This window comes from Dermacentor andersoni, chromosome 5, assembly GCF_023375885.2.
Source record: "Dermacentor andersoni chromosome 5, qqDerAnde1_hic_scaffold, whole genome shotgun sequence".
NCBI lineage: Eukaryota > Metazoa > Arthropoda > Arachnida > Ixodida > Ixodidae > Dermacentor > Dermacentor andersoni.
In genome coordinates, this window is record NC_092818.1 from 186103323 (window position 1) to 186128778 (window position 25456).

Below are 25456 nucleotides of genomic sequence, written 5' to 3' on the forward strand. Positions count from 1 at the left end.
GAACGAACGAACGAACGAACGAACGAACGAACGAACGAACGAACGAACGAACGAACGAACGAACGAACGAACGAACGAACGAACGAACGAACGAACGAACGAGCGAGCGAGCGAGCGCACGCACGCACGCACGCACGCACGCACGCACGCACGCACGCACGCACGCACGCACGCACGCACGCCGTCCGTTCTTCCGTCCGTCCAGCAAAAAAGACAGACGAAAAAACAAGAAACAAAACAAGAGACAGTGAGTCTACTGCAGCGATACGTAGCAAGGGGGTTCTACAACTTTATGCTTCACAGCCCTTCATAAAAATGAGCACGAAAGCATTACGTCACTTACTCTTGTCATAGTTTCTGTAGCGTATCTCTATTGTGGTTAACACCGATTCTCTCCGTTTAATATTTAGCTAAACATTGGAGTAGCACATTTGGAATTCTAAAATTAAATTATATAACTCAAATTTAACATATTTCGCGAAACTGCATACTCTTCTAAGCGAGTGCAAGTGTTTGAAAGGTTCAGTACTCTGTGGAGCAGCACGTTTTGCTGCAGAAGGCAATGAATTAATGTGTCCTGGAGCATATCATAGGAGATTTACGGGATCATGGTGTGTGGAGTGCAATCGTATTTGGGCAACATGGAAACCACCTTCAGCAAATGTTTCGATCAGAGGCCTGCAATAGCACTTGTTTTCACGCTGTGCAGAGTTCGCTTGCAAGTCCCTGGCTAAACCTACGCACCACTGGCTAAACCTACGTAGAGCAACAATGTATATTTAGTTAGAAAGTTTCGGAACATATACCTCGAATGTGTCGCAACTCTCAGGACTCCTACAAAGTTGACGTGCCTTGTCTGTCCATAGCTTGCTGTTTCCCATCGGCAGTGTGAAACAGGATGGATCAAATGCACAATTGGCATAATAAATTTCACTCATGCTCACCGAGAGCCGCGCAAGCGACCACATACAACAATCAACGGAGAGGCGAAGGCATCGAAGCTGTATACTCGCACTCCGGCGGCGCACATGTGCCATAAATAACAATGGAAAGCCGAGTGGGCAAGGCGTCTGCGAAGCGGCGCCCTATAGAGCACTGTACGGTAGAATATAGGCAGAAGAAAATTTGGAAAGAGATCGATGGAGCCGTGGTTGCTACTGGCACAGGTAACTAATACAGATAGATGTTTTATTGAAGAGGGAGAAGATGAAAGAGACATGTGCAAAATCCTAGACTGCAGTATATGCAGTAAAGCCGGATTAGTTCCAGCAGGCAAGGTGACTATTTGTCGCCCGTTTCAAAGAGGACGTCAATAGAAAAATTAAATAAATAAATAACAATAATACACGCTGAATGGTTTGAATTCTGCAATTGCAACATATTCCCTAAATGTGTTAATTAGAGTGGTAACTAGTGAATAATAAATAATTCGCTAATTATTGAGCAACCCTCACGCGTTCACTAATGTAAGGCGCCAATATTAATGTGTTCCAGAAAAAAGTATTTCCACTGTGAACGCTTCAAGATAACTACGTATATTGTTTGTGCCATATTGTATTTCGAACACCTTCGTTATATGAGGATATATTACTTACATTCAGCAATCAAAGGGAAAAAATTGTCATGCGCCCGACGTCGCAAAGGAAACTCGTACAGATCTCCCAGAAAGAAAGCTTCGCAGTCGAAGAAAAAAATCCTCCTTGTCCGAGATATATTTAGCAACGATCTCGGTTACGCAGTTACTCTCCGCTATACCTTACGGAGCACCTGTAGCTGTGCTAAATCGTTTGCAACTCAAGCGTATGTCTTGTTGTGACCACTTCCTTCTCTTTTATGTGTTTTGAAACTTGATCTGCCAGTCTGTACACAAGCTGAGACTGATTTGCTGAATAGTAAAAATAAATTATTTATTTTGTTTTGCAGGCGACTTCCCATCACGATATTAGTTGTTCGAACACACATTGACCGTCGGGTAGGAACTGCTCCCGTGGTTGGTACCTTGGTCGACAAGTTTGAAGGTTCACGTGGCAAGTCCATGAACGTGCCTACATTGGTAAGTGCGCCGGTGTCAAGATTGGTCTTCAGGGACCTCGTCAGCGTTAAGCTGTTGCGGCCGGGAAAGCCAACATATACTTAGTGAACCGTATAGTATAACGTATCACCCTGACTGTGCTGCATCAACACCGATGCGCAACCGGAAGCAGCAGTTCTGATGGCGACATCCTCTGACATCATGTTCGACTAATGCGTATCGTCAACACTGTACTATTGCGAGAATGTTAACGCCACATGCAGCCAAATGTCGCCCTATTCTTATTCTTCACTATCGAAACCATTGTACAGATACACAAGCACAGCATAATTACACCTTGTGATGAGACTTCTGTGCACTTGGGTCAAAAACAGTTTCTCCAGGGTGCCAACAGCGCTGCTGTTGCCTGCTGTGTCGCGGCATAACTTAATTAAGGCAGCGGTTTTACTAAACGCGATGCTATGGTGTCAAAATACGCGCAAGACAAGGGAACATTTAATAATACAAAATTTAGCATTAACTCCGTTTCTTCGACGTTCTTGCTGTTTCATATAAATATATATATATATATATAACAACATTGCCATGTAGCTTATTGGGAGTTGGTTGAATGCACAGGTGATGGCTGCATGGTTAAATCAATGATTGCCTTTGTTAACCCGGAGCTATTTAACCATGATGTGATTAGCCATCAAGTTCGGCCGATGGTGTATCGCACTGACATCTTATTGTGTACATGTCATAGATTTCACAAGACGGTCTGACTTGAGGAAGAGTGTAAAGATAAGACAATGAAGGAGAAAAGCTTTGGCATTTTCCTTTAATTCTAACCCCGGGGAATGGGATCAGTGCTTGACAATTTATTCCTGTCAGTACTGCCTGATTGTCATAAATTGTTTCGCATTGAAGTTTATACATGCTAATACAAGCGTACTTGGTGCATTCTCAGACCAGTGCCATCTCAAGCCTCAAGGCTGCCAATATTACGGGATACGTGAAAGTGCTGTTGTCTTTCACGATGATTGTTGGACACTTCCACCTGAACCAAAGCTTCAGTCTGCCATCTCGGCCTTCCAGTACCTGGGAAGCCATGTCGTGGACCATGGATGGTTTTCAGAAGGTACACCACTCAACGCCTGCGAAAATTTACTGTCAAGGGCTGTCCAACAGAGCTACATTCTTCTAAAGCGCTTTCAATAGATTTAGACACGTTTATCGAACAAGCGCTGGCTGAAGTGTCTCAGGCCGTGATTAGTTGCAGTCTACACACTGTTGTGACACGTGTAATGTTGCCTCGTCCTTTCAATAAGGTTTCTAAACTGCTGTTGCGTGACTGCATTTTTGCAAAGTCCGTGGCGAGCTTCCAGAGCGGCTTCGCTTCTATTTTAAAATCAGTGTATAATACGCAAAATACAATTTAGAACGCTGTGAAGTTTTGTTTTTTTCCTTGAGCGTAAATATTTTCTTTACGGTGATGCAGTTATAGAGAAATTCAGCACTACACAGGTGAATATGAAGTGTCCCCGCGCAAATCCTCAGTACGGCAGCTTTGTTCTACGATAATACCGCAGCTCTGCTAATAGAATTGCTGGTAACTGGTAAAATAGAAGCTTTCATATACGCAGCAGGACATCGTGCGCTACACGTGATGTGGTGGCAGTACATACTCTCTGGTCAATCTGTTGTCGGAATTTCTTTCTCCAAGCGTCAAGCCCTCATTATACAAGCGTTCTGGACTTCTTTTCTTTAATGTTTCAGACATGCAAGAACAACGCGACTTTTGACGTCGTTGGAGAGGGTACTCTGCGATACGAGGGAATAAAGGGCACGGAAGTCTTCTGTTTTGAAGACAGCTTTACCATCACGGAGAAGGTGAGCATGCTTGGTCCTTGAACAGTAGTGGCGAAAGAAACTGACAAAAGTTAAACACTCCTTACGTCCCTGCGTTTAGTTTATTCTGTGTTTCATGTAATGCAAGAAGGCCTTTTGTTCTTTGCATTACTCAAGTGCACTAGGCTTTCGATTGTTAGTAAATTCGCAAAATAACGCAAGAAGAGATTGTAGATCCCCTGCACTGTGGCAATCGATGTTGTGCAAATAATTTTTCAGATAGCTGGTCATCGAGCATCGTTCGGGATTCTGAAAAGCGTTACCATATATATTACCTAGATTATGTGACGCAAAAGCGTGTGTGTAACGACATCACCAAGGTGACGATGACGGCAGTATTAAGCTGGTGACAGCGATGATATGACGACTGATTTGTTACAGTCTAGTGAAGAAATGTTATGATATGCCGCACAAGAGACAACTTTAATCTCATGCGATGTTTATGCAGTACATCGTGCACAAGTTGACAGTGCGAGACATTCACAGTGTGAGACGTCTACGGAGCGATGCGACGAGGACTAAGTCAATATATGCTTTTGAGGGAAGAATGGTATGAAAAATGTATACCACATGCATCTACTTAAGCTTTCTGGTACATCTTGTGTCACAGGGGCACATACCCATTTTGAAGGATTAGCCAAGAATGGGCACATACCCAGTGACATATGCGCTGTCGTCCAGGAATGGAGTAGCCCTAGTATACTAAATTTACGGGAATCAACGAAACCGTTGAATAATTATGCGCTATTCCATAAGAAGTATGTATGACTAGTGAATATCTATGAGCCGACAGTAAGATGTCGTGAGTCATTTGCATTCCCCTCCCCAATCAGTGACATCTGATTAACATCAGGTGCTCCCTTTGTCAATAAATGACCTTATTCTTCTTCTTCTTATTTGTTTTATTGCGTTCAAGAGAGTTGCGCTGATTCACAGTATATGATCAGTCGGAACGAGGCCATACTACGCGACTCACCGTACGAAGTAACTCAAAGATCGAGCCCAATAATGCTTCGCATTAAAAACGTAAACCTTTAAAATATCTCTGGACTTCCTGCCAACGGCTGCGTAGCGGCGCAAGTTTTTCTTAACTCACTAATATCAGAACTTACAGTAGTACAGACTGGAAACCTAGTAGACTAATTTCCTGCAGCTCCGCTGCGTGAGTGCATCACCTTCTGTTGTCGCGGAGACATATGCACAGAGAATCCACGTCGCGTACGGTAGAAGTTCTGCACAGACTATCAAGCGCACCGTAGTTACTGTTTCCGGCTCCCACCTACATATTTTCACAAAGGCGTAAGTTCAATCCTCAGTGGCGGCGACGGGAAAAGTTTCATTCTTTATTATCTTATCCACGGTGATGACAGCTCCTATTATGACTGCGGAGTGCACCAACCAAACCACTGGCCGGCACGTATTATAGCCAGGCCACTGCTGAAGGTTCTCGTTTTATTGCGGCGAAGGAGATCCATTGCTGTAAAAGTGTCTTTGTCTTGTACCTACATTCTCATTTGTGGCCTCAACTGTGAATGTGTCATTAAAAAGTAATCGGTTACATCTTCAGAATATATTTCAATATATTATTGAACATGAATGAAACGCTATAAGTACATTTGCATTTGCTGGCAGCTTTACATTTTTTCTAATCATCTGCAGGCGAGGCTAGTGAACTTCGACTACAAGCTAATGCGAAGCTGGGCCGTCTTCGACGCGGAATTTGAAGACTACAAGAACGTTTGCGGCAAAGGAGCTTTTCAGAGAATCTCCGAACTGAAACAATTTCTTGAAAAATTTTCTTCGTAGTTTCTCGGCCTACGAAATCGAAGGTATACATAATGTCACAGCATGAAGTCTACAGCTGAGAAAGGCATGCGCGTATGTTTGGGCCTTCGCGAAGGGCGAAGCTATATGTGCGCCTTGTTTCATGTTCGCTCGCGTTTGTTGCTGAAAAATTGTTGAAGTAACGATACTTTAGTAAATGGCTTTGGCTAATAAATACCTATATAGGTGCTTGATAACTAGCCGTGCTTTTCGTGTTCTTCTTTCTTTCCATCGTTCCATCTCTATTTTTCTTGTGTCACCCTATAACGGCGCACCACCGAGCGCTCGCACCAGTCTTGATGGATCATCAGGTAGAGTCGTGCTCCAACTTTCACCACCTTGCCTGCAACAAGGGGTTGATATATTGCAGCCTAGAGAGACGCCCTCAAGGCTGCGACGGACACCCTTCTTAGCGCCGACGGACTGGCTACGCTCGCTACACGCACAGCATTCCGCCAGTTTTACACCGCGTGTTACAGTTTTGTGACGGCACCAGTGTCTTCGCCATTCACCATACTAGAACCACTACGAGTACACGTCGACATCTTGCGCATGGGCAGTTTTTCGATGCTCCTCGAACGCGCCATTCAGCTCTCTCTTAGTCAGGATATCCACGTCGTACTTAAGTTGAGTCTCGTCAACCATGGAGTTTCATACAATATGTTGTCAACGATGTTGTTTAATGGCGCAAGAGCCAGGTATGGCCAACGAGCATGTTGTCAACGATACGGGGCACACTAGCTTGCAACTGTCGATTGCCAAAACCCTCACAGAAAACCTTAATTCAGAAGCAATATGCCGCGTTCTCTTTTGAAGTACATGTTGGCCGGCACGTCAAGGCGAACATCTCTGGCGGCTATTGTCAAGCTAGATCAGACGCTATCATTCTGTGGACGAAGCGAGTCGCCTATCCCGCTGCCAATCACAAGATTAAGCGAGGTAATTGTTTTTATGGACGCACAAAGATGGTTGCAGTGTATCAACACGGTCCTTTCGCCAGACGCAGGCTTAGAAAATGACTTTGCCATTGGCGAAGATACCTGAGTTTGCGAGAGCGTTTGATTGTTCGCCGCCTTCAAAAATTATTAATTTTCACATAATTATTATGCTCCGAATACGCCATTATGTTTACTATAATAATTAATTTTAGCGGTATTAAAAATGTAATTAACAATTTAAAGCTTTCCTTTTCACACGGCTGCGATCAAATTACCACAACGTTCTTGAAAGCCACAATTATGTATTCATAAATTACATTAACCAAGCTATTTAAGCAATCATTGGACACGGGATCTCTCTCAGTTGAATGGAAGATAGGGAAGGTGATTCCACTTTTGAAGCATGGTGACCAGCAATCACCAATAAATTATTGGCCCATATCCCTCCCAAGCATTCCTTGTAAAATATTTGAGCATATTTTGTTTTCAAACCTTGCTTGCTTTCTCGAATCAAATTCATTTTTTTTCACCATCGCAACATGGTTTTCGCAAATCATATTCTTGTGAAACTCAACTAATATCTTTTACTCACGAACTTCATGCCATACTTGATCGTTCTTCCCTAACTGACTGCATTTTTCTAGACTTTTCTAAAGCATTTGACAAGGTATGCGATAAACTGCTTCCCTACAAACTGCGCCAGCTTAACATAGACTCTATAAAGTGCTCTTCTGGGTAGAAGATTTTCTTACTAACCGTTCCCAGTTTGTGTCTGCAAATAACACTAATTCAGGGCATACTGCTGTTCGATCTGGTGTCCCTCAAGAAACAGTACTAGGCCCTTTGGTCTTTCTTATTTACATTAATGACTTCCCTTCCTGTGTTTCCTCGTACATTAACCTATTTGCCAATGATTGTGTTGTTTATCGAGAAATAATCTGCGCTGATAATACTAATACGCTTTAATCTGACCTTGAAGCTATTAACAAATGGTGCAACATATGGTTGATGGAACTTAACGGGAGGAAATGCAAACATATCCGCATATCTAGAACATCATCTGTTTCGTTCATTTATCCCATCGCTAATACTTCTTTGGAGACTGTTTTCTCGTAGATACCTTGGAATTCACATTACATCAAACCTCTTTTGGACACACCACATTTCGCATATAATTAAAAACGCTAATCGAATTTTGGGATACCTCCGTCGTAACTTCGCAAAAGTACCTTCATCTTTAAATTTAGTCATGTACAAAACACTCATTCACTCGAAACTAGAGTATGCCGCCTCCATCTGAGATCCAAACCATGAAAGCCTAATTCGTTCACTAGAAATGGTTGAAAATAACTCTACAGGATTCATTCTTTCTAATTACGACAGAACAGCAAGCACATCTTCCATGAAATCAAGTCTTGACCTATCATCTCTTGCATCCCGTCCTAAGTCGAATTCCTTTTCGCAAAACTGATGCTTTTTTTTCATTCATTCTTACCACGGACACCACAAGAGTGGTATCACAAACCACCACCTGCCTGTTCAAGAACGCCTTAGCTAACATTGTATAATTAGAATTGTATGTGTTTGCCCGTATACACATATATATATATATATATATATATATATATATATATGTATATATATATTGTTTATATATATATATATATTGTTTCACATGTTACGCACTCCCCTATCTAATGACATTGGCCCTGACGGTATGTTAAATAAACAAATAAATAAATCATTAATTTATCTGAATTTTCTCAGTGCGCTACGATCTGGGACGATTTCTTTTTCTTGCTACTATTACTTTTCACATGGAGAAAATATTCAATGCATTTGCGCTGTTGACTTACAGAATATTTCGATAAATTGCTTGCCAATTTTGTCAGAAGCTTTTCAATATCAACTGTTTCTTAATTTGCAAGCTACTAAAATATCAATAAATTTAATCTTTTCATCTATCCCTTGATCTTTCTAGCCATTATTAATTCAGAAGCTTCGTGCAATGCTATGTAAGAATGCAGTATACATAATAGTAGGTAATAAATAACCAACGCGTAGCTACTTCCTCTGGCGGTCTGATAACAACTCAGATGCAGCATTACAATAATGGCACTTTCCGCGCGTCGAAGACTGCATTTTTTTTAAACTATACAATGTACCCAGCACTTGCTTTCACAAAGAGAACTATTTAGATATTACTGAGTCAAGATGCGCAGCAGTTCCAGCTCTCCAATGTGCGAGTTGCGAAATTTCAAAGAACGTCTAGTTTTTTGTTCAGCTCAAGTTGCGAGCATTCCGGCTATGGCAAATATTTTTGTGATCCTGTGCGGCACTCTGTGATCCTGCGCGTACATGTCTTGTGCGGCACTCGCTGCAATGAGCACTTTTATTTTGCACGTTCTCGGGCTCAAATATTTCGAAACAGGAGTTGTATATCCGTTACCATGCAATTCTCTCCGCCTCTTGCTTTTCTTACCGTATAAGCTATGCTTTACAGCTATATCTGCCCTTGACGTTGTGAAGCATCAGAGTGGAGTAAATGCATCATCGCAGATCGTCGCACTATCTGCTCCAAACTATAAAGAAAGCAGCATAAACGAGGAGAACAGGGAATTGTTCTACACGACAGCATTTTACTACAAACCCAAATCATTGGGATAGGAACGCCAATTTCTCAGGCCAGAATTTTCACACGTTCAGCACTGAATAACGAAGTCCTCACTGCTGTATGGCTCTAAATGCTAATTCTTAAGGTACCTTTCAGGCCCCTTCCTTATATGGCTTTTTTTCCTACAGGAGGAGTGCTTGGTACTTATGGCGGGGCATACCTACTAAGGGGGCTTGACCAAGCGGAGCACTTCGATACTTCTGCACTTTCGTTAATTTTGTTAGCTCCTTCTCCATGTGCGGTGGTTCCGACGGCATCAAAAGAAACATCGCGGTGCTGTCTGTATTTGCGGGCTACTCGCTGCTTCCACGCTTCTACTAGATTTATTAATAAAACTGTTTGTGCGCGGCGTGAAAACATGCTAGCTGAACAGCTCCTGAACATTGGTCTATTCTTGACGCACGTGGCGCCCATTATCCGCCTTGTTGTCTCTCTGTTTGGTTGTCGGGAGGTCACGTTTGATTGAATGTTGTGCTGGGAAGCGGAAGTGTTGCAAAACCCAATTTTTAGTTTCCATCAAGATGACGAATTGTGACATGGAGCTGCAGACTTTGAGGGTGTTTACGTGAGCCGAACAGAAGCGAGTCGGGTCGGCTTGTCGGGATGGAATTGGCCTGTCGAGTTCATGCAAACGCGAGCCGGTCGGGCTGCGCAAAAGTCAAGTCGGGCTGGGTAAGCCCGATTGCATGGGGTAGGTTGGCCCAGCCTGACACGTTTGCAGCGCGCACCTAAACGCAGACGGTTTGGGCCAGCCAGCGCTGAGACTTGCGCGGAACCACTGTGACATTGCGATTTATGCGCCGGCAGCGAGAACGGTATCAGGACAAGGCACAGACAAGTACTGTGTAGCGAAACCTCTTCGTAAATATAAGACCCCTGAAATAGAGCTGTTGCAGACGGTTGCGGGAACCGGAATCTCAGTTCAAACGCGTTGATGTCTCGGTTCGACGCTGCGTGCCGTCGTTGTCCAGACCCGTCAGAAGCAAGTTCATGTAAACGCGGTCACGTCGGGCTCGGTCAGCCCGATTTCTCAGTCGACCCGCTCGCGTGGGTATCATGTATGCGTAGTGCTTTTCGATTAATGTTTAAGGCCAAGCTTTCTATGTCTCACTGATTCGTCTTTGAGTGCCGAAAACGCACTGCAGGAAAGCCACCTTACACATCTGCGTAGAACACTACAGCTAACATTCGCAGTACCGCGCCAGCGCCGATTGGCCGGCCGGTCAGTGCCTGATAACGGCGCGAAGCGACGAGCTCAGCAACAGTAGCGCATGCGCACGAAGTTCACTGGAAGTGCAAGTTGCGTCTGCTATAGGCATGACACTATGACACCACTCTTAGCTTCGTTGCTTAATGGAGACAGCAAGAGAGCGTGAACACGGGCTCGTCTTAGGATCTGGAAAAAAAAATCAAAGCCATTTCTTAAATATGGTTGAGCGCTACGCTACCCAGACGACTTGTACATATCTTCATTGCATTACGCGCGCCACGCGATGCATTCCCGGCCGTCACCGTGGGTAGGCCGCGGGTGCAGCGTACGACAGAAGAAGAGGCTGCCGTACGTGAACGTAAGCGCGAGCACGATCGTGCCCGTAAGGCCGATTCCGTGTATCGCCAACGGCATGCAGGATTCATGTCGGAAAGGCTTGTGCAGCCGAGATGCCTACTGGTCTTGTGATCGTCAGCGTGTACATCAGACTGAACACGTCTAGTTGTGACGCAGAAAAGTTTCTGGCAGAAACAATGACGACCTCAAAGCCACATAGTACGCCAGTCCTGGTGTTCGGTGAGTTTAACATCGATATGGCCAAAGAGCATGGCAAATAGATCGAGAGTTTCATGCTAGATCGCTAATCGTTGCAACTGAAGACGCTACAGAGACCCACGACGCAACATCGTTCCTGCATTGATCTCACGTTTGCAAGCAGGCTGGGTCACGTTATAATGGCAGAGCCTCTGACAGTCTACCAAAGCGATCAGAAGGCAATACTATGCAAGTGTACCATTGTCCGTGAAAGTGTGAGTGTGTGTGCCTAATCAACATCTACATGATGTAAAATAAAGGTTATGCAACTTAACGAAATGTGTCTTCATTCAACTTCAACGTTCAAAAAATACAATCCTAAACAAGCAATCAAATCACATGTGCTTAGCATCGGGTCGCTTAGCATTTATTGGGTTTGTTGCGTGGTCGTCGGCTATGGACTTTGAGTCAGTAGGCAATGGGAAACGCTTCGCGTTCAGCCATCTTTCTTTAACAAAGGAGGTTTCATTTTTTCATGCTCTCGACAGATATATTACATTGTTCGCGCTTAAAGAAGATGGTGAACGATAGTGTGCAGAAGCCGATTCAAAGCATCTGCAGTTTCGCGAATATCTGATGGCTTTCTGAGATAGCTGCCATGTCATTTTGTTGATTGGCTAGAAGAATATCACGAGAATAACGTCACAGGAAGGGCTGTTTTGTAAATGCTAATTTGATGTTGCGTGACGTTGCGCTGGGCCGCAATTGCAGAACTTTTCCGCCATAATTTGTGGTTCGACTAGCCGCGCAATCCGCCCGAGAGGTATATGTAACACTGCACTTTCCCCGTTATTTGGGGCCATGAAGCTCTTCTGTCCATAATGCTTGGTCTTCGCATAGTCTTCGCATCGTTCTCAAAAAAATGTTTGAATTCTTAGCCATCCTTTTCTTAAAGACGTGTTTACTTCAAATAATACTGATTGAACATTACAAATATTTTATTTATTTATTTATTTATAAATACTGCGATCTTAAACAAGATCTTAGCAGCGTGGTACACGAGTAGGTTTAGAAAACAAAATAAACACAAAAATGAACTGCACTCAAAAATTGCTGCGACTTTTTACACTTTTCACTGCTGCGTTCATATCGTAATCAAGACTAATGGCTTTTCACATCATGAGAGCTTGTGACTATGGTGGCTTTTAAAGTTATATAAAAGAATGTCAAATCACTTCTGCAGAACCACGCAAGGTGCAGGAAGGTACATACATGAAAGGGGAAAAGTGGCATCCACCCGAACTGTAGCACGAAGCTACAAAGAAAACCCATACAAGTTTATAAAAAAAAACAACGCTTGCAGTTGAAGAAAAATTCAGCCGGGTCCGAACACGGGAACAACGCCTTTCGGGGGCGACCGCTCTACCATCTGAGCTAACCAGGAGGTTAGCCGATCGGAGAGCGAGGGCGAATCAAGCGACAACTCGAGGCACTGAGACACTGAAATGGCAAATTAGTCTGCGGAAGCCCGCAAGGTGGAGGAAAGTACATGAAAGGGACCCGAATTGTATCACGGTTTAGGTGGATGCCAATTTTTCCCTTTCATAAAAGAATGTACTCAAGGCGGCCCTGGCGTCTCCTTTAAGTTTCATCACACCGATCAAGTAAACAGCCAAGTGAATGAGAAATGTCAGAGCCGGCGCTTGCGGCGTGCAAGCGTGCAAGCTGCTACTCGTGGCGTGCGCATCGCTATCGGGGATGTTCGTCCACTTCTCAGCCAGCCAAGTCGGACCGAGATAACGATATCGCGGCCTAGAACGTGCGATCACCACCACTGGTCGGTCCCGTATGCTGTCTCAAGGTAGAAAATAAGCTCGTTGGCGCCAATGTGTATACGATGACTCATTCCGTTTCTCGGAGACACGCATCCTGGCTAATGAAGTAGACGACAGGTTGTACGCGCCAGACGATGGAAGCGAGAGATGTTTTTGACTGAACAATTGTACCCTTTTAGCTAGCTGCTTTGTTTTTATTGAGGAAAACTGTTTTGCTTTATGGAGGATGTTAGGTTATTTGCCTATATTTCAGTTTCTAAGGCGGAGCGTCAATTTTGCGTCACGTTACGAAATCAAATCGGGGCCATCAGCGCCATTTGCGCGCATCGTGCCTACGTCACGCCTCGAAGAAAATGGCGGAATGTCCAGAATGGAGCCCTATGACAAGGCTTGCGCGCTCCTAGCCGACACGTCAGCCACGTCACGCTACTCGGTCCAGCCGATCCGACCAACCGACGCTGTTCTCAACGACGTTCAGTGTTGCGTGCGTATTGGTGTCGTAGAAACGTCGTAACTCTTCGAGTGGCATAGTTCGCACATCTGTCGCACTGTAAAACCGTGTTGTACAGTTAAAAGTGCAGGACAGAATTATCGTGCCGTGTGGACGCGAGTGCTGTCGAGGCACGTGAGAAGTGCAGTATCTAGACGACGAAAAGCGTCCCTTCGAACCATGCTCGTTTTGAAGAAACGCTGTGGTATGAACAAGGACCACTATCTCTACCTGTGTCTTTCTCGTTGAGCTCGTTTTGTGCTTTCAGTGACCGCGAGACGTGAACTGCATCATGCCCAGCAGATGTTGCGTGCCGGGCTGCCTCGGGAGTTAGACCGGAGCGGAGCGTCCGAAGTGTCAGTGCTAGCAGAAAACCAAAAAGGGGAACAAATCAACGTTGCACGCTGCAGGATTACGAGACAGCGGACGATGCAAGAGTTAGTAGAGCTGAAGGTAAGCAGTTTTTTCTTCTACGATACACATCCTGTCTACACATAATGCCAAAAACAATGTTGCTGTTGTCTCAACCGTTCTACGTGTAGCTCTTATAAATGTGATGCGCTCAAATAGGGGCCGGGAGTGGCTTCAGTTATGTTGTGGCATGTGCTTGCCGCTTTTCTAACCTAATATTCTAGTGTGAAGGCTTCAGAAAAAAATTCAGTGGCGATTTAGTGGCAGATGAGAGACAAATAAGTTAGTATTACGTGGCACCTGTATGAGGTCCCGAATCTATGATCTAAAATGCGTTCACCGCATTACAAAGTGCTGTTCGGGAGCTCACTCGATGCACGTCTTGCCTCTACTAGGAACCAAGAACCAGGATGTACGTCGAGGTCAATCATATAAGATAAGAAGTGGTTTGTGTCTTTCAGGTATGGAGAGAAAGTAGGCGGAATTTTCCTAACGATGTTGTCGACGAAGCCGGAAAGTGGTTCTGCGATGTTACCGATACCAAACACGATAGGAGACCCGGATTTTTCGGCTTGTTCATCTTCGTTAGGATATAAAATCGTCCCGGAACGGAGCTGAGAGGAAATAATGGACGTACCGCTTTGTCACTTATTTTGCGGTCTTTGATGAGTTCCCTGATGCTGTTAGCAACAATTTGCTTGAAATGGTCACGATGTCACGACGATGGCATGAAAACGGCGCATAGTCACGATTGACTGACGACAACACAATTACGATAGAACGACGAAGGAGGATTGACGTCGATGGACCAACGAAGGTGGTATGACAACCAAAGCTCGATGACAATGAGATAACGTTGTCAGGCATGCATGCAGATAGATAGATAGATAGATAGATAGATAGATAGATAGATAGATAGATAGATAGATAGATAGATAGATAGATAGATAGATAGATAGATAGATAGATAGATAGATAGATAGATAGATAGATAGATAGATAGATAGATAGATAGATAGATAGATAGATAGAAGCGCTTAAATATCCCTGTTTGTAACTTCTATACCATTGTGTGCTACTCCATATGTGAGAACGTTTTGTGGCTTTAAAGAAGACAAAGAATGCTAACCCTATTAAAAAAAATCAAAGCCCCTTTACTAAAGAAAGATGGTTGAATGCGAAGCTGTCCCCAGCGCAAACTGAATCCAAGTTCAAAGTCAACGACCACGCAGCGAACTCAAGAAATGCTGAGTGACCCGATGCTATGCATATGTGATTTGAGTGCTTGTTCAGGGTCGTATTTTTTGAACGTTGAAGTTCAATGAAGACACATTTCGTTAAGTTGCATAGCCTTTATTTTAGATCATGTAGCCGTTGATTACACGCACACACTCACACTTTCACGGACGACTATACACTTGTGATCGCTGTGGTAGTCGGTCAGAGGCTCTGTCATTATAACGTGATACAGCCTGCTTGCAAACTTGAGATCAATGCAGGAATGGTGTTGCGACGTGCGTCTCTGTAGCGTCTTCAGTTTCAATGATTAGTGATCTAACAAGAAACTTTCGATTCGTCTGCCGTGCTCTTTCGCCTCATCGATGTTAGAGTCACCGCACACGAGGATCGGCGTCCTATGTGGCTTTAAGATATTCATCGTTTCTGCCAGGAATCTTTCCGCGTCACAACGAGACGCATTCGGTCTGATGTACACGCTGACGATCACAAGACCAGTAGCTATCTCAACTGCACAAGCATCTCCCACATGGCTTCTACATGCCGTTGCCAATACACGGAATCGGTCTTAGGTGCCCCGGGGACGATCACGCGCGCGCTAAGTTCACGTACGGCAGCCTCTTCTCCTGCCGTGCATTGCACCCGCGGCCTACCCATGGTGACGGCCGGGAATGCATAGCGTGACGCGCGTAATGCAATGGAGATATATACAGTTCGCCTGGGTAGCGTGGCGTTCAACTATCTTTCTTTAAGAAAGGGGCTTTGATGTTTTTTTCCAGATCCTAAGAGGAGCCCGTGTTGACGCTCTCTTGCTATCTCCGATAAGCAGGGAAGCTCAGTTAATGGCCATATGCGTGGTGTCATGCCTAGCAGATGCAACTCGCGCTTCCAGTGAATTTTCGTGCGCATGCGCTACTCTTGCTGAGCTCGTCGCTTCGCGCCGTTATCAGGCACTGACCGGCCGGCCAATCGGCGCTGGCGCGGTACTGCGAATGTTAGCTGTAGTGCTCTACGCAGATGTGTAAGGTGGCTTTCCTGCAGTGCTTTTTCGGCACTCACGGACGAATCAGTGAGACAAAGAAAACTTCGCTTTAATAGGCAAGGAGGCTAACTAAGGTTAATATGATTCGATTAACGTACTAATGCCGACGCGCGTTATTAGTTGAAACATGAGTGGACACTACAACGCAAGTCTGGCGCATCGAGAGCAGGTGGAGTAGACTAGAGTAGACAGAACGAGAGCGCAATGGTGTTCATGACGTGCCGTCACATGCTCCCTTCGTCGCGCCACAACGCCAGGCAGCGCAAGCCACTCGCCGCACACTGGCGCATGCGGGTGGTCGTTTATCTTCGCGAGTATATATACATCCGACGGGTGGGCGGAAAAGCGGTGCAACGGGAGAGTGTGCTGCACACGAACACACACTGCGGGACCACCACCACCACTGCGCCGTATATTACATCAGGCACAGAAAGAAAGAGAGCTTAACATATCGCGATAGCAGGCTAGAAATTAAGAATACGTGAGCTACTGCAGCACGCTTGGCCACCTCACCACTTCCGGGTAGAAGTCATTAATTTCATAGCCTGGGTGTGATAGGAAGGGCGCGTTATGAAGACCACCTCGGCACGGAGTTACTTAGCTTTTGACGGACGATGTGGCGTGAGTGAATGGCGCCATTTGCCCTTGAACCGATAAAAACGCTTTTCAGAGGAGCCTTTACGGTCTCGCCGTTGCGGATGACCGCTTTGGAAGCGGCCATTGCCATTAGTAATGACTTCAGCGGGCACTTTGCATGCGCATATGTCAACATGTTTCGCCCCGAGAGACATTTACGAAGCTCGCAGAGAACTCAGCGCTTTAACCCCGCAATATTTACTCTGTTAGACCTGACAAGTTGTGTGTATTAGTGCTAAAATATGCTACCCGTGGGGGCACATTGCAGAAATGGAGTGGAAATATGTAACCAGCTTTGCATTGCTTAATGTGTAGTACATCGACTGCGATGCCTTGGTGAACAAATTTAAAAGTTAATGTTTGCGCTTTCGAAATGGTCTGCACAATAGCGCAATATATGACGAGGCTGCGTTGCCCTAGGGGCCAATTAAATGCTTTGTCTATATGTTCGCTAACTAAATGTCACCTTGTATATTTGTTTACAGAGAGCTCTCACGATTAGAAATATCAGAACTGCACACCACGCCACCCTACTTATAATATAACTAAGGTAAAACAAACACACGAAAGCGAGAGAGAGAGAGAGAGAGAGAGAGAGAGAGAGAGAGAGAGAGAGAGAGAGAGAGAGAGAGAGAGAGAGAGAGAGAGAGAGACATCCCAGCGATGGCACATACATTGGCGCAGTTTACTGTATCCGACCGATCGGCAAATTAATGAACGATATGGCGAAAAAACAGCGTGAGACATGCGTGGGAGTCGCACAAGTGAACTCAAGTTCTTATCGTTAAGCGCGGTTCATTCTAGACAAAAGTGCTCAGAAACCGCTTGCAGGTAGCGTTCGACGTGGTCATGCTCGTATTTACAATCTCGCTAATTCTTGGTGGTGTTTTGAATGTCGCAATTATTTGCAAATTTCTATGTATATCGTATGCGCGTTGTTTTAATGACATGATAGAAACTGCGCAGCTTAGTTCTCTTTCGTTGTTTGAAAACAATTCTTGTCTGTGCAAGGTCGTGCGATTTGCGCATACTCGTATAGATCAAACTACGCACCCCTACAATGTTTCAGGTTTGGCGTTGTTCACTATTAAGTTGACTTTCTTCTCAGTTTGACTATATCCTGCAATCATCTCTTTGAAAATACTTGTGTTGTATCTCTAACGATCCACTGAATTGTTTTCTGGTTTCTTGGCATTTTATTTTTCAAGCGTTAGATATTGTATGAGTTGTAGCACTTAAACCTGTGCAATTCTCTGTTCCTACTCGTATATTCCTTCCTTATTACAGCCAAATATGGCTACAATTCCGTGCATTTTTGTTCTCCGTGAACAAAACATATCATCATCAATGACTCACACCCCCGTAAGCATTCATGCTCCTGAAACACCTACTCGCAAGCGTCGCAGTAGCGTTTCTTCCCGTCGGTTATAACCAGATAAAAGTTGCCATGTCATATGCGGGTCCATGGCATATAGGCGCCGGTTGGTGAACTCCGGTGTGTTCCATTTCTTTATAGTAATAATATCGGCAAGACCGCTGAAGTGCCGCGCTGCATCCGTTATCGACAATGGTATCGTGGGGCTTTCACATACATCATGTGCCTCACGGGCAGCTTTGTGGGCACTTTCAGTGCCAGTAATGTTGCAGCGTCCGGGTAGCCACTGAAATACGATGTCCTGGCCTCCGTCTACTGCTTGATGGTAGCGTAATCGTGTCTCTACTACCAATTGTTCATGTGGGCTGCGCCTCAGAGCTGGTAAGAGTGACTGCAGGGCTGCCTTTGAATCACAGAATATAGCCAAGTGATTTGGCGATTGTTGCTGCACATATCGCACTGCGCTACCGAGGGCGGAAAATTCGCATCCTGTCGATGTTGTGACGTGGCTGATTTTGAACCTCTTGCAGATTGACATTGTCGGAATGACTACCGCACCAGCCGAAGAGCCATCTGTATAAATGTGAACTCGAATGGAGTATGAATCATGCAGCAGATGAAGAGCGGAGTGATTCGGGGCACAAGTTGGGAAGTCGGAGGTTATGAAGCAGTATATTTAATTTCACTGTGATAGTAATTATACGGGTGCTTGAGGCTCACTTGGGCCTTCGGTGGTGCAGCCGTGCTTGTCATGATGTCCCACTGACTGCGCATGCGTGACTCGCACGAGTTGGTTTAGAGGGTTTTGAGAAGCACGTGGTGTGCAATAGGTTGCAAAGACGACGAAGGGAACGCACCATCATCGTTCGCCTCGGTTACCTCTGTTGCGGAGCAAAGTCATCGTTCTGCCCTGAGTTCCATAGTTCTGCCTTCCGCTGCTGGCATCAGCGTTGTGCGCACAGAGAGAGAGAATCAACTTTTATACTGAACCCTTAGCAAAGGTTGGTGCGCGCTGGCACCAGATGGGGTGGAACCTTCTTCTCAGGTCCCATATGCGTCCAGCAGTTCCTGGTCCCTAGCCGCCAGCGCGAGCTGTGTCGGTAAGTCGGGGCTGGACAACAAGGTCTCCCATCGCTCGGGAGGGGGGGGGGGGGGGGGGGGACTTATATATGCACACTAGCGTTCCTGCTGAGCTGCGGTGGGTACGCTCTGGTCTGAGCAGTGAAGATCAAACTGTAGCGTTATCTAATATTTCACTGGGCGCTGAATAACGCCGAAGATTACGCGTTGGTCTGCAACTCGGACGCAATTGAGTTTCGTACAACATTACTGAGAAGGAAATATTGCGCCACCGTCTATGCGAGTTTCCTAACGAACACTAGATACGCGTTGGGAATGCCGGTACGTGGGCAACACGTACCGGCACTCCTCGAACTGTCGCAGAGCGAGCGAAAACACTCCTCGAACTGTCGCAGAGCGAGCGCAGACCTTATAGTCTCTCCTCCAACTTGAGCGGCCCGCCGATATTCTTGCAATTGATATAATTGTTCATTAGAGCATACGTTATCCCTATTTAATAAAAAAATACTTTTTTTGCATAACATTAGGGAAACTAAACTCAAAGGAGGGTTAAGAGTGTGTAACGCGAATGTTTAAGCGTTAATTGTGGTGTGAGCTAGGACGTTTTCACTACCGATCTCGAGCTCGTAGAATCACTTGAGGGTTTGAAGGTCCCATTTCGTAGATGGCATTTCAGTGTAAAGGTTGTTTTATGAGGTATCGGTTGAATTACTATGCTCCTCTGCGATGTTCGAATGCTTGCCGGGTTTCTAAGCATACACTGGCGCAGCCGAAAGTGCTATGATGTAGACGGCACAACAATGAGGTGACGATTCTGAAATGATTACGATACTATAGCGACGACAATGTGATGACTATACGACCACAACAACGCTACGAGAATTGGATGATGACGGTGGCGTGAGATGGCGGGACGACGACAGTATGACGACGATGGCATAACGACGGCGGCGCGACGAGGACGGTACATACACAGCGGCATGACAACATACCCAGTGGCAAGTACACAACGGTGTACACCCATGGGAACTGCAGTGTGCAATATATCCGGGATCGGCCCACCAGTGTCTACGGCGCCAACAGCGCTGAACTGAGCAATGAGCTATGAAACGCAAACAGTTTAAAACAGCTCTCTATGTGCTATTTTAGTAGAGAATTAACCATTACGACAAACAGAATGGTGCCAGCGACTATTTGGGGTCAGTGTAAAACAAGTTATAACTTGTACTTTCTACAACTACCACGGCATGACGACGGAATAATGAGGACGCGATGTAAACAATGACGACGCAATGACAACGTGACTTCGTTGACTGACATCTACGGTACTAATGAGCTGTTTTCTTAGAGGAGGGTTGTGTATGACTGGATGCTCAGAAAGCCGCGCTGCAAACATCCACACCTAACCATGTCTTTAATTAGCTCATATCCAGTAGTTGGTTATAACTTATAAGTATGATAATTATCTAACGACATTGCAATTTCGCGTATCTAATCTTCAGGTTATCGAATATTTCAATGCCTAATCTGCTTTCGGTATCTCTTTTGATATCAAAACAACAATTTAAATTGTGCACTTTGAGCAAGACACCACAACTTCAGCGTGGCGTTACTTACGTCCAACGGTGGTTTTCTAGACATTACTGATTTCTACAGTATATCTAGCCGTTGTTACAAGCAGGAAAGTGAAGGCGGAACTTGTCTGAAGTGGTTTTATACTGAGTTGGATCAGTCATGCAGTACGTCATGTGGGCTTGCACACGTGGAGTCTGGAATGATCTACCACTTCATGAGCGCTATCGAGTGTAGACCAAAGGCATTATTGCAACTTCCGAAGAGAAAGAAGTTGTTCCGTTCACGAGATGTGCTCGGAGCACACGCGATTCCACATGCGGCTTGCCTGTACTTGCGGGATCGGCTCGAGTCCTTTGCCGTATTAAACCCTTTAATTTCCAACCAAAGGCGTTTGTCTCCAAGGTTTGTTGACTAAATCTCCCGACCCCCGCCGCCCCTGAACCCCATCAAGGACATAATAAAGTTATATCTCTCTTGACTAAATACCGGGAAATCAGGATTTTTATTGTTGCGCTTTATATACAGGAGCTATACGCTGACTGTGAAGGACCCTTAGTGGACAGCTTCAGATTATGTTGGTTGATGAGAGTTGTTTATACAGGTTATTTTTATCATGATAATCAATAAAAAACCTGTGACATGTAGCACAACTGTATTTCAGGACTATTCTAAGAGCCAGACATTATTTGCATAAAAATTCATATTATTAATCGAAAGCACTCTGACGACGACGGCATCACAATGAGATGGCTATTCGCAAATTATCAAAATATTGCTTATTAGCGATAAGCTTGTTACTTTGCGGCGAATTTTGCAATTTAGAAATTGTAGCTGATGAAATGGCATGGAACAAATTCTGAGGATAAGACCTATCTAGAAATAAGCGTTGCCAAAGTGCATGACGAAATACATTGATGTTTTAGCTATTTCGAGCTTTAATGCATAAAAAAGCGTTTTGTTTAAAAGGTGCTTGGAACAACAAGGCATTTTTACTGGAAGTTTTACGGTGCTTATATCGAAACGGGCACTAGTTTCAAAACTCGTTCTAAGAGAATCTGCCTTAGGAAGCCACCGGATTCAATTCGTAAATTGCAATATGTGCGCTAAAGTAATTAGCTTAAAAGTTAGTGAAACTCCTTAAGTTTTCTTATTTATGCAAGCTTGCATTTTATTTTTTGCGGCAGTAATGCTGTCCTCTCCTAGTATTCTAGCTATACACAACAAGTAATATTTAAATATTGTATTGATGTTAAAAAGAGATCACGTGGTATATAGCGGGTCAGGAAATATGCTTATGACGCCGGAAAATATGGCGTGTCGGTAATCTATTCCAACGCGCAGATATTGGAACCACGAATGAACTCGACGGTCATCCACGACCAGAGAGCCCTGCTGGGCTCCTTAAAGACGACTAGGCTCTGTTGCAGCTTCTAAATGCAGAGTGGACGCCGTAGTTGGTGTAGTATGTACGCGCGCATTACTTCTTATCACTTCCCTTTTCTTACTGCATTCCTTTCCCACTGTTTAGGGTAGCAAACCACTTGCAACCTGGTTAGCCTTCCTGCTTTTACTTCTTTCTCTCTCTTTCTTTCTGCCTTGACAGTAATATGACCAACGAAACCGGTAGGCGAACTTGCAAGCTCATTCGCAGCTTCAAGGCGCCATTGAACGTAAGCGGTCCAGGCAGTATGCCTCCGGGCTGTGCAAGCTAAGGATATCACAGTCGCAGAGTGGGTCGCACGACTTTTTTGTAGAAAAAATTTGCGTTAGAAAAAACCGTACCACGTGATTATACTAGTTAGGCGCCTCAACAATTTCTCATTAGAAAGCAGCATCCGTGTTTCAGGCAAACCCTGTTCACTGCGAGCACTAAACAAACGCAGGCTGTGTGCGCCAGTTTGCGCGAGGGAAACATTGTGCGCCTCATTACAACCGGCGGCTTGTGCGACGGGGCAGACAGTGCTAATAAAAAGCACCTACACTAGTGCAGCGCGGTGGACTCATCTCCAGCTCCCGACTTAGATAAGAAGTGGCCGAGAAATACGCTCTCCCCAAGCACATCTTAATCACCAGCACGGAACCCAATTAGCGAGTGCCGGCGGCCCTTACTGTCATGTCCCAGTGCCATTTCCCCCTCTCGCTTCGTTTCTTCCACTCCTCTTTAACGTCACGTTCGCTCTTCGGTGGGTAAGAAAGTATGCACGGGAGCAAAAAGAAAACGTGGTTGAGCAGGTGGAATGGGGACGGAGCGCTACCAGCTGGTGCTGTTCTGTGCACCATGTTCTATAATTCACCAGGCGCGAAGACTCGCGCATGCGCGCTGCTCAGTTCGCTCTTCGAGTATTTTGTTACAGCTGAGAAAATGAAGGAGCGTGAAAATGTTCTCGCGTTTACGATCTCGCGACCGGGCACGCATCAGTGGCCTCACTGCTGCGCGGAAGTAATTGAACGTGGCATAGATTTATGCCTATAGAGCTCTGCGCATGAACGCCGTGTGTGCTCTTTTGCACACGGAGTGGTGATTCCGTAATCAAGAAAATCTAAAAGTAGAAACAAATATTTAACTTAGCATCAAGCGAACCAAGGCTATAGGAGCGAACGCGAGAATAGATACAACGAACGAAGGAAGTACGAGTAGTACGACCAAAATAAGGAAGAAAGAGATCAACAGCTTGACATGTGTAGAGTAAATAGGATGCTTGAAAACATGAGTGGGAGAAAGCCCGTGTGGTGATTGGAGGGAGAAGATCTCAGAAAGCATGATGACATACAGCGATTCTATGTATTCTGCATCAGCGCATGACTTCACAAAGCTACAGTATGCGACATATCGGTTATGAAATACACTCCAGAGTCGGTAAAGTGGCTGAACGAGGAAGAGTATGGTACCCCTCCTTCTGAAAAAGTAGTCCGCATCATAGTAATGTTATTTGCTCTATAGACAAAAATGCGGCACTGCAACTTACCACGCTGCTGTATTCATTTCCTTAGAAGATAGATAGATAGATAGATAGATAGATAGATAGATAGATAGATAGATAGATAGATAGATAGATAGATAGATATATAGATAGATAGATAGATAGATAGATAGATAGATAGATAGATAGATAGATAGATAGATAGATAGATAGATAGATAGAGATAGAGAGAGAGAGAGCAAGGACAGGAAAGGCAGGGAGGTCAACCAGAAGAGCACCCGGTTTGCTACCCTATACACTGGGGGTGGGGGAAATGGAAATAGAAAGAGGAAAAAGGGAGAGAGTAAGCACTGAAGGCGTGTGGGAGGGACAGTATACACAGGGACACTATAAACGGTCTCTTAAGCAGGTGCACTTCAAGTATTGCACTAGTGCGCGAATCGCTTTTTGTGCCAGTGACGGGTCTGGCCACGGTCCGAGTATCTTTGACTCAGTGAACGGTCTTTAGTCCAGTCGGTGCGAAGTCGCCCGCAAAGAGAGGCGTTGTACATTGTAGCGAGGGCAGGTACACAATAGGTGCTCGATGGTTTCCCAAACGATAGAAGTATGCGTTCGCGAACGCTACTCCCAGCCACAAACGGCACATCAAGGTTGTTTCGCCGCGGGAAAGGCTAGATGGCAGTTGTAGCCGTAGCGTGGGGTCCAGTTTACGTAATCGGCAATTGAAGGCACTTGAAATCCAGAGATCTTGTGACTTTTTGCGTGCAAGTAGGCGAAGTTCCCTGGCAGCGTCCGACTTCGTCAAAGGTGTTGGACGCGTCTGGGTATCTTCGTGGGCAGACCGGGCAGCCTTGTCGGCTAGGTTGTTGCCGACGATGCCACAGGGAGCAGGAATCCATTGAAATATGATGTTGTGCCCTCTTTCCAGAGCATGGTGGTGCATTTCCCTGATGTCAGATATCATCTGCTCGTAAGTTCTGCCGTGTAGTGCAGACTTGATACTGTGAAGTCTGCACAGGTAAAGTCTAAATATTTTAAGGCAGTTTGTCGTGTGCGTATCATGGCTACGCACGCTTATATCGCATTCCGTTTCTCTACCACGGGTGCGCTTTAAAACCACGGCGCTGCAGTTTTTGCTTTTCTCTTCTTTCTTCTTCTCCGCCCTTAAACTGGCTCTCTTAACTGTACTACACGCAGAGACAAAGAAACAGCGCGCGAATGCGATCCCATAGATGAGATGAATATATATATATATATATATATATATATATATATATATATATATATATATATATATATATATATATATAGAAAACTATCAGTCATAGCTCTCGTAGTATAGCCCTCTGGGCCGTTTCCTTTTTTTTTCGAAAGTAGTCCTATTACGGTTATTATAATTACACGAAGGTACTTCGCCCTCATCAGCAGCAGTCCTTGGTATAGTTATTCTGGCGGCTAGCTTCCCACGCTATGCGTGCCGCCATCGCACCTGGTTAAGCTTTTCCTAGACGCTAGAGCTATGCGTTGTCCGCGCAACCTTGAGCGATCGGAAAGCACGTTTCCCCCTCTTGGCCGGCGGAGAAGGGATGCTTCGTTCCGGCCGCGAAGCTCTCCACATCTCTGTAAGGTGCCTTGTGGATGTCTCGCGCTGAAGATGCCCTCTCGGTGAGCGCATATTTCACCCCTCATCTTTTAAGAGGTTCAATACATACGAGCATTTGTCTAGCAAACCAGATTTTTTTTCAAGGGAATT

At 45.1% G+C, this 25456-nt stretch overlaps 1 protein-coding gene and 1 long non-coding RNA gene across 2 annotated transcripts; both read left to right on the plus strand.

Annotated features, from left to right (window-relative positions):
• The first annotated feature begins 1876 nt into the window (after positions 1 to 1876).
• On the plus strand, positions 1877 to 5946 carry LOC126531733 (uncharacterized). The gene is made up of 4 exons (XM_050179426.3): positions 1877 to 2053; positions 2982 to 3152; positions 3791 to 3904; positions 5582 to 5946. The coding sequence occupies exons 1-4, from the start codon at positions 2036 to 2038 to the stop codon at positions 5726 to 5728; spliced, it is 450 nt and encodes a 149-aa protein (XP_050035383.1). The 5' UTR covers positions 1877 to 2035; the 3' UTR covers positions 5729 to 5946.
• A 7244-nt stretch (positions 5947 to 13190) lies between these two features.
• LOC140218425 (uncharacterized) lies at positions 13191 to 18900 on the plus strand. The gene is made up of 3 exons (XR_011894680.1): positions 13191 to 13632; positions 13696 to 13880; positions 18658 to 18900. It is a non-coding gene; the product is annotated as an uncharacterized lncRNA (long non-coding RNA).
• Positions 18901 to 25456: the final 6556 nt, after the last annotated feature.

What these genes read in the sequence shown, in the direction of transcription:
- LOC126531733 (XM_050179426.3), top strand. An exon ending in CCATGGATGGTTTTCAGAAG is followed by an intron (nt 3,153 to 3,790) that starts GTACACCACTCA and finishes TTAATGTTTCAG; the next exon opens with ACATGCAAGAACAACGCGAC. An exon ending in GCTTTACCATCACGGAGAAG is followed by an intron (nt 3,905 to 5,581) that starts GTGAGCATGCTT and finishes AATCATCTGCAG; the next exon opens with GCGAGGCTAGTGAACTTCGA.